Below are 18,593 nucleotides of genomic sequence, written 5' to 3' on the forward strand. Positions count from 1 at the left end.
TGACAGGAATGGGGGAAAGAAATACAGTAGAAGAAGAATGGATAGCTTTGAGGAATGAAATAGTGAAGGCAGCAGAGGATCAAGTAGGGAAAAAGACGAGCGCTAGTAGAAATCCTTGGGTAACAGAAGAGATACTGAATTTAATTGATGAAAGGAGAAAATACAAAAATGCAGTAAGTGCAGCAGCCAAAAAGGAATACAAACGTCTCAAAAATGAGATCGACAGGAAGTGCAGAATGGCTAAGCAGGGATGGCTAGAGGACAAATGTAAGGATGTAGAGGCTTATCTCACGAGGGGTAAAATAGATACTGCCTACAGGAAAATTAAAGAGACCTTTGGAGAAAAGTGTACCACTTGCAAGAATATCAAGAACTCAGATGGAAACCCAGTTCTAAGCAAAGAAGGGAAAGCAGAAAGGTGGAAGGAGTATATAGAGGGTCTATACAAGGGCGACGTTCTTGAGGACAATATTATGGAAATGGAAGCGGAAGTAGATGAAGATGAAATGGGAGATACGATACTGCGTAAAGAGTTTGACAGAGCACTGAGAGACCTAAGTCAAAACAAGGCCCCGGGAGTAGACAACATTCCATTAGAACTACTGACAGCCTTGGGAGAGCCAGTCCTGACAAAACTCTACCATCTGGTGAGCAAGATGTATGAGACAGGCGAAATTCCCTCAGACTTCAAGAAGAATATAATAATTCCAATCCCAAAGAAAGCAGTTGTTGACAGATGTGAAAATTACCAAACTATCAGTTTAATAAGTCACAGCTGCAAAATGCTACCGCAAATTCTCTACAGACAAATAGAAAAAACTGGTAGAAGCCGACCTCGGGGAATGTCATTTTGGATTCCGTAGAAATGTTGGAACACGTGAGGCAATACTGACCCTACGACCCTACGACTTACCGTAGAACAAAGATTAAGGAAAGGCAAACCTGCATTTCTAGCATTTGTAGACTTAGAGAAAGGTTTTGACAATGTTGACTGGAATACTCTCTTTCAAATTCTGATGGTGGCAGGGGTAAAACACAGGCAGCGAAAGGCTATTTACAATTTGTACAGAAAAAAGATGGCAGTTATAAGAGTCGACGGACATGAAAGGGAAGCAGTGGTTGGGAAGGGAGTGAGACAGGGTTGTAGCTTATCCCCGATGTTATTCAATCTGTATATTGAGCAAGCAATAAAGGAAACAAAAGAAAAGTTCGGAGTAGGTATTAAAATCCATGGAGAAGAAATAAAAACTTTGAGGTTCGCCGATGACATAGTAATTCTGTCAGAGACACCTAAGGACTTGGAAGAGTAGTTGAATGGAATGGATAGCGTCTTGAAAGGAGGGTATAAGATGAACATGAACAAAAGCAAAATGAGGATAATGGAATGTAGTCGAATTAAGTCGGGTGATGCTGAGGGAATTAGATTAGGAAATGAGACACTTAAAGTAGTAAAGGAGTTTTGCTATTTGGGGAGCAAAATAACTGATGATGGTCGAAGTAGAGAGGATATAAAATGTAGACTGGCAATGTCGAGGAAAGCGTTTCTAAAGAAGAAAAATTTGTTAACATTGAGTATAGATTTAAATGTCAGGAAGTCGTTTCTGAAAGTATTTGTATGGAGTGTAGCCATGTATGGAAGTGAAACGTGGACGATAAATAGCTTAGACAAGAAGAGAATAGAAGCTTTCGAAATGTGGTGCTACAGAAGAATGCTGAAGATTAGATGGGTAGATCACATAACTAATGAGGAGGTATTGACTAGAATTGGGGAGAAGAGGAGTTTGTGGCACAACTTGGCTAGAAGAAGGGATTGGTTGGTGGGACATGTTCTGAGGCATCGAGGCATCACCAATTTAGCATTGGAGGGCAGCGTGGAGGGTAAAAATCGTAGAGGGAGACCAAGAGATGAACACACTAAGCAGATTCAGAAGGATGTAGGCTGCAGTAGGTACTGGGAGATGAAGAAGCTTGCATAGGATAGAGTAGCATGGAGGGCTGCATCAAACCAGTCTCAAGACTGAAGACCGCAACAACAACATGCTCTAATTCACAGCAAAACAAAAATCAAAGGAGTAACTATTACTGGATTTTTGTTTGAACATCGTCAGTTCACCCACTGAAAATTCCTATGTAATATTGTTACTGGTGACAAGTTACCATGCCTTTATGTTAACTTCTTAACAAGAAATTAACATCTGAAAACAAAAAACATCTCCTCAAGTAAAGTGCAATGTGAACAAATAACACATGTATTTTGCACCTTCTTGCACAAAAAGGGTGCTCTGCACTACAACTCCTCCCCAGGGATACATACATTGGAACTGCTGTTGCTGCCCACAACTGAGACACGTTTCTGTCGCAATGTAACAGAAACGACCAACAAAACTGCATCAAGTGTTGCTGCCACATAACAACACCCTCTACTTACTTTAGTAACAAAACCATTGAGAAGTATGTTTAGGAAGTCATCCTTCACGTACTTATTCTTCTGATCCTGTGCCCTTAAATGTTTACCTTTTCCTGTTCCTGACCAAACAACCACAAGGAAAATTCCTTTCTGGACAAAACTGTACCTAAAACCTGGTTTGACAACCTCTTTAACTCCAAACAAACAGGCTCTTACAGTTGTGGAATCACAAAACTATGTGTGCATCACCATATTGTTTTAGATAATGTTAAAGGATATATTGTAGATGAATAATTTCTCTCATAAGTTTACTGTTGTGTTCAATAAACTAAAGGAAAAACGCTACTAAAATATGCACTTTACTAATACAAATGGATTACAATTACCTCGATAACCTTGCGACAGAAGTCTATTTTAATATCTACAACTCAAGCAAACCTAAATTAGTAAAATATTATGCGCTTTGAGTTTCAAAACAGTCTCTGGTGAAAGGCTGTTCTGTGATTTACTCAAGTAGTATGGAAATGAGACAGTTGCTATCAATGCATAAAGAAACCCAGTTAATAAATTACTCAGTGTGACTAAAACTATGTATTAAAAAAAAAACCAAAAATTAAGTAGGAAGAAGTAGCCTCCACTGCCTTCATCCTTCTACTAAGCCCGAGGTGAACAATATGTCACAAATGTTTGCTTTTACCACTTGCAACTTTTAGATTCAAGGGTAAAAAAATCCACCTCTTAACTGCAAAACAAATTACAAAATGACAAGTGTTAAATACAGTCACAGAAACCTACCTTGACCTGTACATGTTATGTAACTGTATTGTGTATGCTCGGTTTATTGAAGTTATTTTGTGGGGAAAAAAAATCAATTCAATGCTTACCAATGTGAGAGGAGAAATGCGTCCAAGGTGCAACATCCTGCATTCGCCCGGATGGATGACAGCCAGTGCCAAGAGGAAACTCTTGACTGTGTATCTACACTGTGTGACATTTTCCGCTGGATCACAATCAGGTATAGCATTGTAACAGCTCGAATAGAAGACAATATTTTCACATCCCACAGTGTCACCTGGTTGTGCAGATGGCTGGACTAAGAATCTGAGGGGTGGCCAGTTTTATCGACCACTTACATGAATTACTCAGACTGTCTTAGAGGTGGCCAGGTTTTATGTCAAAGAGTGTACATGCCCAACAAATCTCTTCAGGAAAAACATCCTAGCTGAAATTCAGTGTGTTGTACAGTTCTGTTAGAATATGGTAATACTGAACATTTTTTGCATTTTGTATCAGAGTGAGAAGTAGAGAACCCCAGATATATAGTCTTGCTCCTGAGATTACTCATGGATGTAAGCATTCCAGCTGAACACTGCAGAGCTTTACCTAAATGAGATTGTGAAATCTTTCCAAATGAGCTAACTTTTCTTATCTTTCATAACATTTATTTTAACTTTTAGTTATGTGAGCATTATTTTCCAAGGATCTTTCTTGTATGTTGGATCTGAACACTGCCCAACCAACCACTTGAGCTGTTGGTTGTGTCTTTGTGTGATACAGTAGGAGCCACTTGGGGAAATAAAGGCCAATCAAGAGTGAGCCCCACTGCACAAGTCTAACAGAATTGAAGTCTGACCAGTAGCTTAGATGTTACCTGTTAAAGATGTTCTGCATGAACAGCCATCGAGCTCACTGGCACACAGAACACCTTGAGGTTGATGATTTTTATAGATATTTGCATTAGTCATATCATCAAGGCAACTAAACCAATATCCTTGTTCACTTTTAAGGATAACTTTCCACCATTGGGCCACAAATTAGTTGATTGGTTGATTTGTGGGAGGCACCAAAACATGCCTTAATTTTGAGGTTGTAGAAGACTAGTGGCATTAACAGTCCCTCAGTCTGGCAATTCTGAATTCATTGCATCCGTTCACAGACCACTCTGTCCAAATTTCCTAAGGTGCATAACCCAGAGGAACATGTGGCTTATAGAATGTGACAAATGCAGTGAGCATTATCTCCCCCTCCACCCACCTTCCCTTACTGTTTTGCTAGCGCATATAATGAGATGTACAGGATGAGATGTTGTTGTTGTTGTGGTCTTCAGTCCTGAGACTGGTTTGATGCAGCTCTCCATGCTACTCTATCCTGTGCAAACTTCTTCATCTCCCAGTACCTACTGCAGCCTACATCCTTCTGAATCTGCTTAGTGTATTCATCTCTTGGTCTCCCTCTATGATTTTTACCCTCCACGCTGCCTTCCAACACTAAATTGGTGATCCCTCGATGTCTCAGAACATGTCCCACCAACCGATCCCTTCTTCTAGCCAAGTTGTGCCACAAACTCCTCTTCTCCCCAATTCTAGTCAATATCTCCTCATTAGTTATGTGATCTATGCATCCTATCTTCAGCATTCTTCTGTAGCACCACATTTCGAAAGCTTCTATTCTCTTCTTGTCTAAACTATTTATTGTCCACGTTTCACTTCCATACATGGCTACACTCCATACAAATACTTTCAGAAACGACTTCCTGACATTTAAATCTATACTCGATGTTAACACATTTCTCTTCTTCAGAAACGCTTTCCTCAACATTGCCGGTCTACATTTTATATCCTCTCTACCTCGACCATCATCAGTTATTTTGTCCCCCAAACAGCAAAACTCCTTTACTACTTTAAGTGTCTCATTTCCTAATCTAATTCCCTCAGCATCACCCGACTTAATTCAACTACATTCCATTATCCTCATTTTGCTTTTGTTCATGTTCATCTTATACCCTCCTTTCAAGACACTGTCCATTCCATTCAACTGCTCTTCCAAGTCCTTTGCTGTCTCTGACAGAATTACAATGTCATCAGCGAACCTCAAAGTTTTTATTTCTTCTCCATGGATTTTAATACCTACTCCGAACTTTTCTTTTGTTTCCTTTATTGCTTGCTCAATATACAGATTGAATAACATTGGGGATAGGCTACAACCCTGTCTCACTCCCTTCCCAACCACTGCTTCTCTTTCATGTCCGTCGACTCTTATAACTGCCATCTATTTCTGTAAAAATTGTAAATAGCCTTTTGCTCTCTGTATTTTACCCCTGACACCATCAGAATTTGAAAGAGAGTATTCCAATCAACATTGTCAAAAGCTTTCTCTAAGTCTACAAATGCTAGAAATGTAGGTTTGCCTTTCCTTAATCTTTCTTCTACGATAAGTCGTAGGGTCAGTATTGCCTCACGTGTTCCAACATTTCTACGGAATTCAAACTGATATTCCCCGAGGTCTGCTTCTACCAGTTTTTCCATTCGTCTGTAAAGAATTCGTGTAAGTATTTTGCAGCTGAGACTTATTAAATTGATAGTTCGGTAATTTTCACATCTGTCAACAACTGCTCTCTTTGGGATTGCAATTATTATATTCTCCTTGAAGTCTGAAGGTATTACGCCTGTCTCATGCATCTTGCTCACCAGATGGTAGAGTTTTGTCAGGACTGACTCTCCCAAGGCTGTCAGTAGTTCTAATGGAATGTTGTCTACTCCTGGGGCCTTTTTTCGACTCGGGTCTTTCAGTGCTCTGTCAAACTATTCATGCAATATCGTATCTCTCATTTCATCTTCATCTACATCCTCTTCCATTTCCATAATATTGACCTCAAGAACGTCGCCCTTGTATAGACCCTCTATATATTCCTTCCACCTTTCTGCTTTCCCTTCTTTGCTTAGAACTGGGCTTCCATTAAAGCTCTTGATATTCATGCAAGTGGTTCTCCTTTCCCCAAAGGTCCCTTTAATATTCCTGTAGGCAGTAACTATCCTACCCATAGTGAGATAAGCCTCTACATCCTTACATTTGTCCTCTAGCCATCCCTGCTTAGCCATTCTGCACTTCCTGTCGATATCATTTTTGAGACATTTGTATTCCTTTTTGCCTGCTTCATTAACTGCATTTTTATATTTTCTCCTTTCATCAATTAAATTCAGTATCTCTTCTGTTACCCAAGGGTTTCTACTAGCCCTCGTCTTTTTACCTATTTCATCCTCTGCTGCCTTCATCCCTCAAACCTTCCCATTCTTCTTCTACTGTATTTCTTTCCCCCATTCCTGTCAATTGTTCCCTTATGCTCTCCCTGAAACTCTGTACAACCTCTGGTTCTTTCAGTTTATCCAGGTCCCATCTCCTTAAATTCCCACGTTTTGCAGTTTCTTCGGTTTTAATCTACAGTTCATAACCCTTAGATTGTCGCCAGAGTCCACACCTGCCCCTGAAAATGTCTTACAATTTAAAACCTGGTTCCTTAATCTCTGTCTTACCATTATATAATCTATCTGAAATCTTCTACTATCTCCAGTGTTCTTCCATGTATACAACCTTCTTACATGATTCTTGAACGAATTGTTAGCTACGATTAAGTTATGCTCTGTGCAAAATTCTACCAGGCAGCTGCCTCTTTCATTTCTTAGCCCCAATCCATATTCACCTACTACGTTTTCTTCTCATCCTTTTCCTACTGTCGAGTTCCAGTCACCCATGACAATTATATTTTCGTCTCCCTTCATTACCTGAATAATTTATTTTATCTCTTCATACATTTCATCTAGTTCTTCATCATCTGCAGAGCTAGTTGGCATATAAACTTGTACTACTGTAGTAGGCGTAGGCTTCATTCTATCTTGGCCACAATTATGCGTTCACTATGCTGTTTGTGGTAGCTTACCCGCACTTCTATTTTTTTGTTCATTATTAAACCTACTCCTGCATTACCCCTATTTGATTTTGTATTTACAACCCTGTAATCACCTGACCAAAAGTCTTGTTCCTCCTGCCACCGAAATTCACTAATTCCCAATATATCTAACTTTAACCTATCCATTTCCCTTTTTAAATTTTCCAACCTACCTGCCTGATTAAGGGATCTGACATTCCACGCTCCGATCCGTAGAACACCAGTTTTCTTTCTCCTGATAACAATGTCCTCTTGAGTAGTCCCCGCCCGGAGATCCTAATGGAGGACTATTAATATTTTACCCAAGAGGACACCTTCATCATTTAATCATACAGTGAAGCTGCATGCCCTTGGGAAAAATTATGGCTGCAGTTTCCCCTTGCTTTCAGCCGTTCGCAGTACCAGAACAGCGAGGTCAATTTGGTTAGTGTTACAAGGCCAGATCAGTCAGTCATCCAGACTGTTGCCCCTGCAACTACTGAAAAGGCTGCTGCCCCTCTTCAGGAACCTCACGTTTGTCTGGCCTCTCAACAGATACCCCTCCGTTGTGGTTACACCTACAGTACAGCTATCTGTATCGTTGAGGCACGCAAGCCTCCCCACCAATGGCAAGGTCCATGCTTCATGGGGGGGGGGGGGGGGGGGGGATGGGATATGCTATGCATATACCACACTTGTCATATGGTCATAGTAATGTGACCTAACAGAGGATATCAATCAAAAAACATCCCCAATCATTTGTTACTCTGGCATTCAATCCTTTTTAATATCCCAGGACACATTCACTTTGTTCCAGGCCTATTAGTTTAGCATAAATGTTGGTAATGCAGCATTTGTTGAACTAGGCATGAAATGTGGTATAGCAGTGTACTTTGGGCTATGAAAAAAAGCTACTGGAAATATCAAAAAGGACAGGTGCATCACTGAATTGTACCATGAACGCATTATATAGTAGTTCCATCTGTGACTTGTAGTGTCTTCACAATATACCATGAAACCTAATTGGTATGTAACTTCAACAGTTCATGATGGCAATTCAATATATAGCAAACATGGCCTTTTGACACTTTCTTCTCTAAGTGGAAAAGGGTCACATCACAATTATTAGAATACATGGCAGATATCACACACAGGTGTGCTATGGTGGTGATGTCACCACTGACCCTCTCATATTTCACACCACATAGAAATTTACAGGTATAGTGTGTACAATGTGTTTCACTCCTATACAATTATCATGAATGTCATTGGGATTTTTGATATTAAAGTATATTATTATTATTCTTTATTTTCTCAGACATTATGTCTGTCCAAAAATGGAAAGTGACGCGGACCTTGATCAAGCGTGACTTCCTTTTAATTGTACGGTATATGTTACATTGCATTTAGGAACTTTCGGGTAATTGAACATGTATCAATAATTACAGATTTCTGTAGTTGTATATATAAGTTTGGATGTAGCTGTATTGCGCTGATGTACTGGTGGATATTGTGTGGTATGACTCCTGTAGTTGATAGTATAATTGGTATAATGCCAACTTTATCCTGATGCCACATGTCCTTGACTTCCTCATCCAGTTGGATGTATTTTTCAATTTTTTCTCCTGTTTTCTTTTGTATATTTGTTGTATTGGGTATGGATATTTTGATTAGTTGTGTTAATTTCTTCTTTTTATTGGTGAGTATGATGTCAGGTTTGTTATGTGGTGTTGTTTTATCTGTTATATGGTTCTGTTCCAGTATAATTTGTATTCATCGTTCTCCAGTACATTTTGTGGTGCATACTTGTATGTGGGAACATGTTGTTTTATAAGTTTATGTTGTAAGGCAAGCTGTTGATGTATTATTTTTGCTACAGTGTCATGTCTTCAGGGATATTCTGTATTTGCTAGTATTGTACATCCGCTTGAGATGTGGTCTACTGTTTCTATTTGTTGTTTGCAAAGTCTGCATTTATCTGTTGTGGTATTGGGATCTTTAATAATATGCTTGCTGTAATATCTAGTGTTTATTGTTTGATCCTGTATTGCAATCATGAATCCTTCCGTCTCGCTGTATATATTTCCTTTTCTTAGCCATATGTTGGATGCGTCTTGATCGATGTGTGGCTGTGTTAGATGATACGGGTGCTTGCCATGAAGTGTTTTCTTTTTCCAATTTACTTTCTTCGTATCTGTTGATGTTATGTGATCTAAAGGGTTGTAGAAGTGGTTATGAAATTGCAGTGGTGTAGCCGATGTATTTATATGAGTGATTGCTTTGTGTATTTTGCTAGTTTCTGCTCGTTCTAGAAAGAATTTTCTTAAATTGTCTACCTGTCCATAATGTAGGTTTTTTATGTCGATAAATCCCCTTCCTCCTTCCTTTCTGATTAATGTGAATCTTTCTGTTGCTGAATGTATGTGATGTATTCTATATTTGTGGCATTGTGATGGTGTAAGTGTATTGAGTGCTTCTAGGTCTGTGTTACTCCATTTCACTACTCCAAACGAGTAGGTCAATATTGGTATAGCATAAGTATTTATAGCTTTTGTCTTGTTTCTTGCTGTCAATTCTGTTTTCAGTATTTTTGTTCGTCTTTGTCTATATTTTTCTTTTAGTTCTTCTTTAATATTTGTATTATCTATTCCTATTTATTATTATTATTATTCCTATTTATTATTATTATTATTATTATTATTATTATTATTAGCCACAAAGCTCACAGAGTGGAAGATACTAAGTAAAGATGTTTCATTGTCCATTCTTCTTGTTCTTCTGGTTCTTTTTATTTGCCCACCAGTTTTTCATTGTTTGTGAGAATTTAGTTCTTCTTTCTTCACTCCATTTTGTTCTGGTTCTTCGGGCTTTTCTCTTTGATTTAAGCTCCCATTTTTCAACTTTTATTCTAAAATTGTTCCTTGTGCCTTTTTCCTCTTTGGTGATTTTGGCTAATTTCAAGTCTTTTTTAACACTTTGGATCCATTCTCCTTCATTAGCAAGGGAATCTATGTATTTTTTTTTTTTTTTTTGTCTGTGTTCGGGAAGCCTCATTATGTGGCCATATAATTTGAGGCGTCTTTTCCTTATGTCTGTCCCTATATTACAATATTCTTCAATTTTGGACGTTTTCTGTAGTCTATATCCATTCTTAGCCCATCTTGGTCCCAAAATTTTCCTAATTATTTTTCTTTCTTCTTTCTTTAGTATCAGTTTTCCTGTTTAGTGGCAAGGTTTTGCTGGCATATAACACTGATGATTTAGTTACTGTTTTGTAATGTCTAATTTTGGCATTTAAAGATAATCATTTTTGACTATGGAGGCTTTGTACTAATCCTTTTTGTAGTCTTTCTTGTTGCGCATATTTTTCAGAGATAATAATAATAATTTATAAAATTTTGATCTATATTAATGTTTGTTTAGTACATACACTACATGTGAAAATGAGAAGTAGCCAGAAGACACGGCTGGATGTCAATGTACTTTTGTAGAAGTACATACGGTCAGGAGGTATGTAAGTGATTTAGAGTTTCAATCATCTGTGAAAGGTAGGGTGGCCACCTAACTGCATTAATGTCATTCATGTTTAGAGTTGTTATGAGGACTGATACGATATACAAGGGGCGTGAACAGTGTCAGATGTTGAGTGATCACTGTTAAGGACATGGAGATGTTGTGCACTCATGTAACAAAACACTATCAGCATTTGAAAGGGGCCTCATTCTAGGTCTCAATTTGACCATCTGCTTGAACTGTGCAATATCCAGGTTTGTGGGGTATTCAGATGTGACTGCATGGGAATCTTGAGGCCAGGCATACTCACTGTCAAGGTCCCAGTCAACCACATCTAACCACCACAAGGGAGAATAGCCAAACTCTGCACCAAGCACGTAGTAACCCTTTCACATCTTCACCTGCCATATACGAACAAGTAATGGACTCCCTGCAGCATTCTCTCATCCAACATCATTCGTCAGGCACTTTCAGCAGCTGGACTAAGGAGTTACCATCCATACATAGGCTGCCGTTAACACCACAACACAAATGGCTGCATCTGGAGTGGTGCCAGGACTGGGAAGCACGGACTGCTGATGAATAGTGTTACATTGTGTTCAGTGATGGATCGCAGTTCTCCACTACCCTGGATGATCATCATCGGTGAGTATGGCAGTGACATGGGGAGAGGTCCCGTTCTTACAATGTTCTGGCAAGACACAGTGGTGTTATTCCTGGTGCCATAGAGTAGGGAACTACTGGGTATGACTTCAGCTCATAGCTGGCAGTGACTGTGGGAACTCTGACAGCACATCAGTATATAATGGGCATCCTGTGTCCTCAAGTGTTAGCTCTCATGTGAAACTATCGTGGTGCCATTTTTCAACAGGATAATCGTCGTCCACATATGAAACATGCCTCTGTAACTGTCTACATGATGGTGAGGTATTCCTGTAGCCAGCGAGATCCCAAGATCTGTTCTTGATAGAGCAGGCACAGGTCCAACATGGATGTCAACTCTGTCCCAGAGACAGGAATATCAAGGACCATTTACAATAGTTGTGAGCCATACTGCCCCTGGAGAGGATACAGTGGCTTTATCGGACCCTTACCAACCAAATCAGTGCCTGCATTTAGGACAAAGGGGACGTGACATCATATTGAAAATGGGATCATACTGCCAAGTTCTTTGTAAATTTGACTCAGTTTTGTAATCACTGAAATACCATCACACATCCTCTCAACCCATGAATTTTCATTTCATTGCCTCTTCCACTTCTGAGTACTTCACATTTCTTGTCGGGCAATTATACAACAGATTTTTTTCTAAAACTTATCTCTATTATTTTTTGTATGGTTGGTGAAATATTTCTGTGTAGTCTCTGTAGGACATCAAACTCTTTCATCATCTCAGATGGCACTACTTTCTCACTGGAGGAAAAGGGTCTCACAGCCTTAGAGCACATAGGCCCACAGCACGAATAAATCCCTATGACATTCTAAACTCAAAACAATAATATTTTAATGTTACATATGTTATATTTATATTCATAATATAAATCAGGTTTTCCTTTGGGGCATCCAAATTTTAACTATGTTAAAAGGTTTTCTATTTTTTATTGTGAAAAATTATGTTGCAACTTTCTTCATTTTCTCACATTTAGTCTTTATTCAATCTCAGTTCAGTTATTTGGCATTTTCTTTCTCACTGATAGCTTTCATTGTGATGAAAGTGTGGGTCCTTACAAAACACATGACAGCTAAGTTCTCCATTCAAGGATGTTACACATCCATAATGTCATTTAGTCCTACAAAAGCTTTTGTGTTGCTATCAATGAAATTACTGTGGAATAGTTGAAATCGTCTTTCCATTTTCAAAATGAATTCCATAAACCATTCAGTTTGTGACATTCGCCTGCTTTATTTCATCATTGATTGTCCTCGGTGTCGACATACTGCATTGTGATACTGGCTGAAAAATGGAGGGTGAAATTTCAACACTGACAACTTTAAATGATGTAGCCAACAGGTGCACAGTTGCATTTCACAATTATTTACTTTCACTGTTCACAACCACCCCATTATTACACAGTTATATGGCCAGTTAACTATTGTTTAACTTTTGATAAGCCTCATTAATAGGTTGCAGGCAAACATCCACATATTGCTACAACAGTTTACTGTTTAACACCTACAAGCAGTAAAAGCCTAAGCACTCAGTTCACAGTTCTTGAAGAATAAAAATGTACATGAGGAACAGACACTGACATTGTTTTAACACATGACATAATTGTGTTACACTTATTTCACAGTTAAGTGCTAATGCATTTGTGCTGTCCTAACCAACACAGGTTTCTTGTCTGAAACTTGGCCATGGACTGACTCACTCAGGACAAAAAATTGGGCCTTTATATATCAGCATGATAATAGGCACTGAAACTAAACATTGTTCAAAGTTTAATTTACAGAAATTACAATTAAAACTTAACTCATTAAATTAACTAAACACATCGAAAAATTCTGTCTTTTTAACAGTTCCTTCTACTACAAGAGTTAGGCCAAATTATTTGTTTAAATGATGAAATTAACAGATACTGTTATGCAACCAATACTTTTGACAAAACTGTTAATTACTTTGGAATTAACTAAATTTGCTAACATGTTTTCAAATAGAGCCAAATAGATCCTTTAAGAATACTATTAGTTGTTCCTCCTCATGTTTATAATTAGTACACAATTTATATTTGTTTATAAGTCAATAATAGGATTTAAGTTGTGAAACAATTACTGATTTCACCCTATAACAGAAGATACTAACTAGGAATAGTCAAAATAAATTAGAAAATCAATTGCATACATAAAACTAAACACAAAATTAAATCTGGTGCTATATTCTTTAAAACGAGGGCCAACCTTTCTCTTTCATGAAAATGCAGAATATACTTATGTATGTTAATGGTAATTAGTCAGAAATGAAAAAACGAATTCAAGGAGGCAGATGGCAAAACTAGAGGGGAAGTAAAAATATCCCACCTTGCTTTGTCACAAGTTGACATCACTGAAGGTTTTCCATGATTGTTTGAGACCAGTTCTTTCCTGAAAAATTATATGTTCAGTTCGGTTATACCTTACGCATAACAACTCTGGGTGTTTACATTTAACTCCATAAGCAACATAACCTGTTATTATCCCCAACAACTCAACATTTTCTTTCAGTTCTGTAACATTTTCCTCTTCGTATTTGGTGCAATACTTAAAAATGACATCCACTTCTGAAATTATTCTTCAATTCTCTCGTTCTTGTGCTCAATTTCTACACTTTCCAATAAATACGATGTGTCTCGCTTCTCACAAAATGATGGTTCAACAGTTGTATCTCAAGTTTCTGACAAAATATCAGCACTTAAAGTGTCAATTCCTTTCTCATTCTTGCATGTGCCACTAGATATTACTTCACTCACATCTCAAAATCAAAGTACTGATTCCTTCAAAGATAATAATAATAATAATAATAATAATAATAATAATAATGGTTTATTTGTCCATAATAACTTTTACAGTCGTGGACATAGTCAGTCAGTACATACATGAACAATAATAATAGTTTAGTAGTACAAATAAAGTACATATAACATTAAAAATCCCAGATGGTGGTAGGCAAAGAGTTCATGCAGTATCTCCCAGTCCCCTTACTTTGGAAAGAGATCTATCCTTCAAGTTTTAACTCCTGAAAAACAGAGGTTCGCAGGAGAGCTTCTGTAAAGTTTGGAAGGTAGGAGACGAGGTACTGGCGGAAGTACCGTATTTACTCGAATCTAAGCTGCACTTTTTTTCCGGTTTTTGTAATCCAAAAACCGCCTGCGGCTTAGAATCGAGTGCAAAGCAAACGGAAGTTCTTAAAAATGTTGGTAGGTGCCGCCACAACTAACTTCTGCCATCAAATATATGTAGTGCTACACAGGCATGCTTTGTAGGCACAAAGATACCGTATTTACTCGAATCCAAGCCGCACTCTTTTTTCCAGTTTTTGTAATCCAAAAAACCGCCTGCGGCTTAGAGTCGAGTGCAAAGCAAGCGGAAGTTCTGAAAAATGTGGGTAGGTGCCGCCACAACTAACTTCTGCCGTCGAATATATGTAGCGCTACACAGGCATGCTTTGTGGGCACAAAAATAAATACTTGCGCCAAAACCTCTGCATCAGTAAATAAATTTAAAAAAAAGGTAGAAGACGTGCTTTTTTTTTCTCCGCCTCGAGTTTCGACCACTGCATTTTCATACATTATCCAACGAAGTAAATACAAATTCCGTATTGTTCATCTTAGAATGTAGCAGAACTTCAATGTATTATGAAAATCCGACTGGCAAGACTGTTAGGGATGTTTGTCAATATGGCCAACCCTTATGTTCCGAGTTTTTTCCTACCTGTGAGAAGAGATGGTTGCTAATAGGAACCTGATGAAATGTGAATCACATGCAGTATTCTCTTCACCATAAGAATAATACGAATATAAACATTTTGCCATGTATTCTTTCGTGTTTGCTGCTATCTCATTTAAATCCTGTCTGCCTAATAAACTATGAAACTAGAGTGAGACAACAGCAAACGCGGAAGAATATACGTATCGTGTCTTGTTTATATTCGTATTATTCTTATGTCGAATAGTGATACAGTCAGAAATGAAGCACGGCAACTGACTAGATTTTAAATGTAAGATGACAAATTTCTATGCAGAATTTGATGTACTAAAGAAGCGGCCGCAAAGATTTTCAAACGGAGAAAAATTTTCGCTAAACTCTCGTTCAGAACATGTTCTATCATACGCAGTCTATTATTTGGTTCTTGTTGATCATTATCAAATAAAGCAGCAGTGTAAGTAACAACAAATAGCAGTCGCTTGCCATTGTTTCGCTAATGAGACGATTCCTCTTTTTTTTTTAAGCGGCGGTAGCACAAAAGCAAGTCATGCCGCGAGCGGCGACAGGCCGTAAACACGCACTATCAAAATGCGACAAACAATGCATGACACAGTACAGTAATGCATTTTCAGCTTAGAGTGACGTAAACACCTATAACAAAGAAAACGGCACTTATCAGATCAAAGCAAAATAAGCAATCGATTCAAACCAGACGATGCACGTGAAAAAGGAAGGGTACCATGGCCGTGAGGGTACCCGTATAAGTACGGTCTGGGCGCCTGACGCATAACAATGGCTACCTGGTAAAGCTTAATTGCTAAGCTTATGACTCGAACCAAACTACTGTAGCTGTATCGTCTTTCATTCGACCTAAATTGTGTCTCATATTACAATGGACCAACTTTGTTTCGATTTGGAGGTGCGGCCTAAAACTTTTCTCTCCCCTTGAATTCCGAGTCTCAAATTTCAGGTGTGGCTTAGATTCAGGAATTATTTTTTTTTTCCTTTATTTCGAGTCTTATTTTTCAGGTGCGGCTTAGATTCGAGTGCGGCTTAGATTCGAGTAAATACGGTAAAGCTGTGAGGACGGGGTGTGAGTCGTGCTTGGGTAGCTCAGTTGATAGAGCAGTTGCCCGCGAAACGAAAAGGTCCCGAGTTCGAGTCTCGGTCCGGCACACGGATTTAATCTGCCAGGAAGTTTCATATCAGCACACACTCCGCTGCAAAGTGAAAATCTCATTACAGAGGATAAACTGTTTATAGGCATTAAAGACCTGTTCTGAAAACTGACCAAGTAAACAGCAGTTGGTGTTCCTTTTTTTCCCCTCTTCTTCTTCTTTTCCTCATTTCTTTTTATTATTCTCAGTGCGAGAATGAGGTAATACAGTTAATCTAGTATGCCATAATTTCCGGGTAAGCAATTCCTGTATATTCTCTTTAATTTATATCCATTAACAGGAGGTACTGAATCCGGCACATCAAATTTGTTTTATGACTTTTACAATCACCAACGTAACTGGAATTAGGAAAGTTATAACATTTGGCTTGTTCTACAGTGAGGAAAATACCTCTGTTTTCCTTACATTGTGTTTGCATACCAGCAACAAGGAAATGATTCATGATCAGTTTATGGGTGTATTGTGTTTGAAAATTCAAGTCAGTGAGAAAATTTTAAAATTCATATCAGGATTTTATATGATGTTCAGGGAACTCCTGCACATCGTCTCATCAAGTTCTGCATCACGAACTGCATTTCTCGGTTATTTTTTTAACCATGTTATTTAGATTTATTTTAGCTCATAATTGAAGTTTTTTGGCGATAGCTTCATTTCTTGGTTTTTCCATGGCAACTAGATTTCTCATTTCCGGTTCTGGGGTTTGACATCACTCCTAATAGCTAGTTTTGTTTTGGCTCCAAGCAAAGAAGTCTCCAATACAACAGCTCAAGCTCTCCTTTTAAATGTTATACATCACTTTTAGTGTTATGATAATATATCTGAATCTAGTAACTGATAAGAGTAGAATATTGCATACACTGATTGATATTTTTTCCCCTTGTATCACGGTCATCTCAAAAATCACTGTAAGGGTATATCAGTTTCCACACATCACTGTGGCTTCAGTGTTTACAATAACATCCCTTTTGCATTGAAAATTCATCACACCAAAGACTAGAAAACTGTTACTGCCTCAAAATAAATCATACTAAACATTTTTCCTCACAGTTTCAAAATTACACAGCAACATTAAGCATTTTTGCCTTTTCATTCTGTTATGTAATTGGCATTTAATTTGAGTGTCAACATGGCTGTGAATGGTTGTGTTATTTGTCTTTGTGGATAAGTTCACTTAAACTGCAGAAAGAGTGACAACTCAAAAGCCTCCTTACCCTCCTCGAAAGCCTTGCTACTTTATAAGAAAAAGGTATCTGGTGAAGAATTCACTTTTGAGTTATGGTTGGATTGTTGGAGTAAGATGTATGACAATATTATTTTATGTTATCTTACTGTTAATTAATTGGCAGTGTTTTGAAATATGAATTTATCATTACATCATGTTTTTATGCATGTAACACTTCAATTCCAATTTCTCACTTTTTGCTTACACTTCAAAAAACTGTACAGGAGAAGACATATCCACAATACTTAAGAAAATGGATTTTGTAAGATTGAAAATTTATTTCCCTACCTTGGAGCATCTTGCGAAACTTGTTTTGTCAAGGACTGACCTAATGCATTTTCCTTATGTAGCCGTACCAACTCATTTGGATCAAGATGGGCCTGAAGTAGCAAGGTGAGAATTGGAGGATATATTATGTCAGGTTCATGTAGGAAAGCCTACAAATTGAAAGCAAAACAATTCATACAGTAAGACATAATATAGAAGTACAGCTACAAATCCTGGTGATTCAAAAGTAATGACTAGTTACATGTTGAGAGCACACTTACTTTGATAATTCTGACAGTGATTGGTTTAGCTGTGCTCTTTCTCATTATACTAGCAAGCTTTTTCCTTGTCGAGTTTGTGACATGCACTCCATTTAACTCATCCAAAATGTCTCCAGTCTTGATCAAGCCCTAGAAATGATCTCATTTTATGAAAAACCTGCTTACCAGGTTTGGAAATTGAGAATTATTTATTAACTATTCCTAAGTCATGTTGTATATGTACTGAAATAATTTTTCATCTTACAAAATAATAATTTAAATGGAATATGGTATAACAATTTTTAATACAGTGGTTTCAAAGAATTCACTTTCCTGTGTAAAGTAAAAAAAAATCCTTTTTATCTTTATTTTCTGGGATTTAGAATTAAAATGTAAAATAAAACTAAAATATTTGTTTTCCCATCTTTTATAAGAACATGAGGTTCTCTTCAGTATCTTTCTCATTTATAGATTTTAAGAAAATTCAGTAATGTTAAAAATTCTGTCATGAAAATATTGGATATGTATGTATTATTGTTTTAATCATTGTTGACATGGAACAGCAAACATTTTCTCCATTTATGACTTTCATGATAAATAAATCTTTACACAGTAGGAGATCAAACTTGTTAATGAACCAGATAAT

General features: G+C 37.6%; 1 protein-coding gene across 2 annotated transcripts in view; it reads right to left on the bottom strand.

Moving 5' to 3' along the window:
• Positions 1-18,593, bottom strand: part of LOC126458033 (uncharacterized) — a 99,589-nt gene that overhangs the window by 43,675 nt on the left and 37,321 nt on the right. For both annotated transcript variants that reach the window (XM_050094824.1, XM_050094823.1), the window contains exons 6-7: positions 17,969-18,097; positions 17,709-17,857 (exon numbers count right to left, since the gene is read on the bottom strand). In XM_050094824.1, the coding sequence (XP_049950781.1) occupies positions 17,709-17,857; positions 17,969-18,097 (278 nt within the window). The remainder of the gene's footprint in view (positions 1-17,708; positions 17,858-17,968; positions 18,098-18,593) is intronic.

This window comes from Schistocerca serialis, chromosome 2 (assembly GCF_023864345.2).
Source record: "Schistocerca serialis cubense isolate TAMUIC-IGC-003099 chromosome 2, iqSchSeri2.2, whole genome shotgun sequence".
Lineage (NCBI taxonomy): Eukaryota > Metazoa > Arthropoda > Insecta > Orthoptera > Acrididae > Schistocerca > Schistocerca serialis.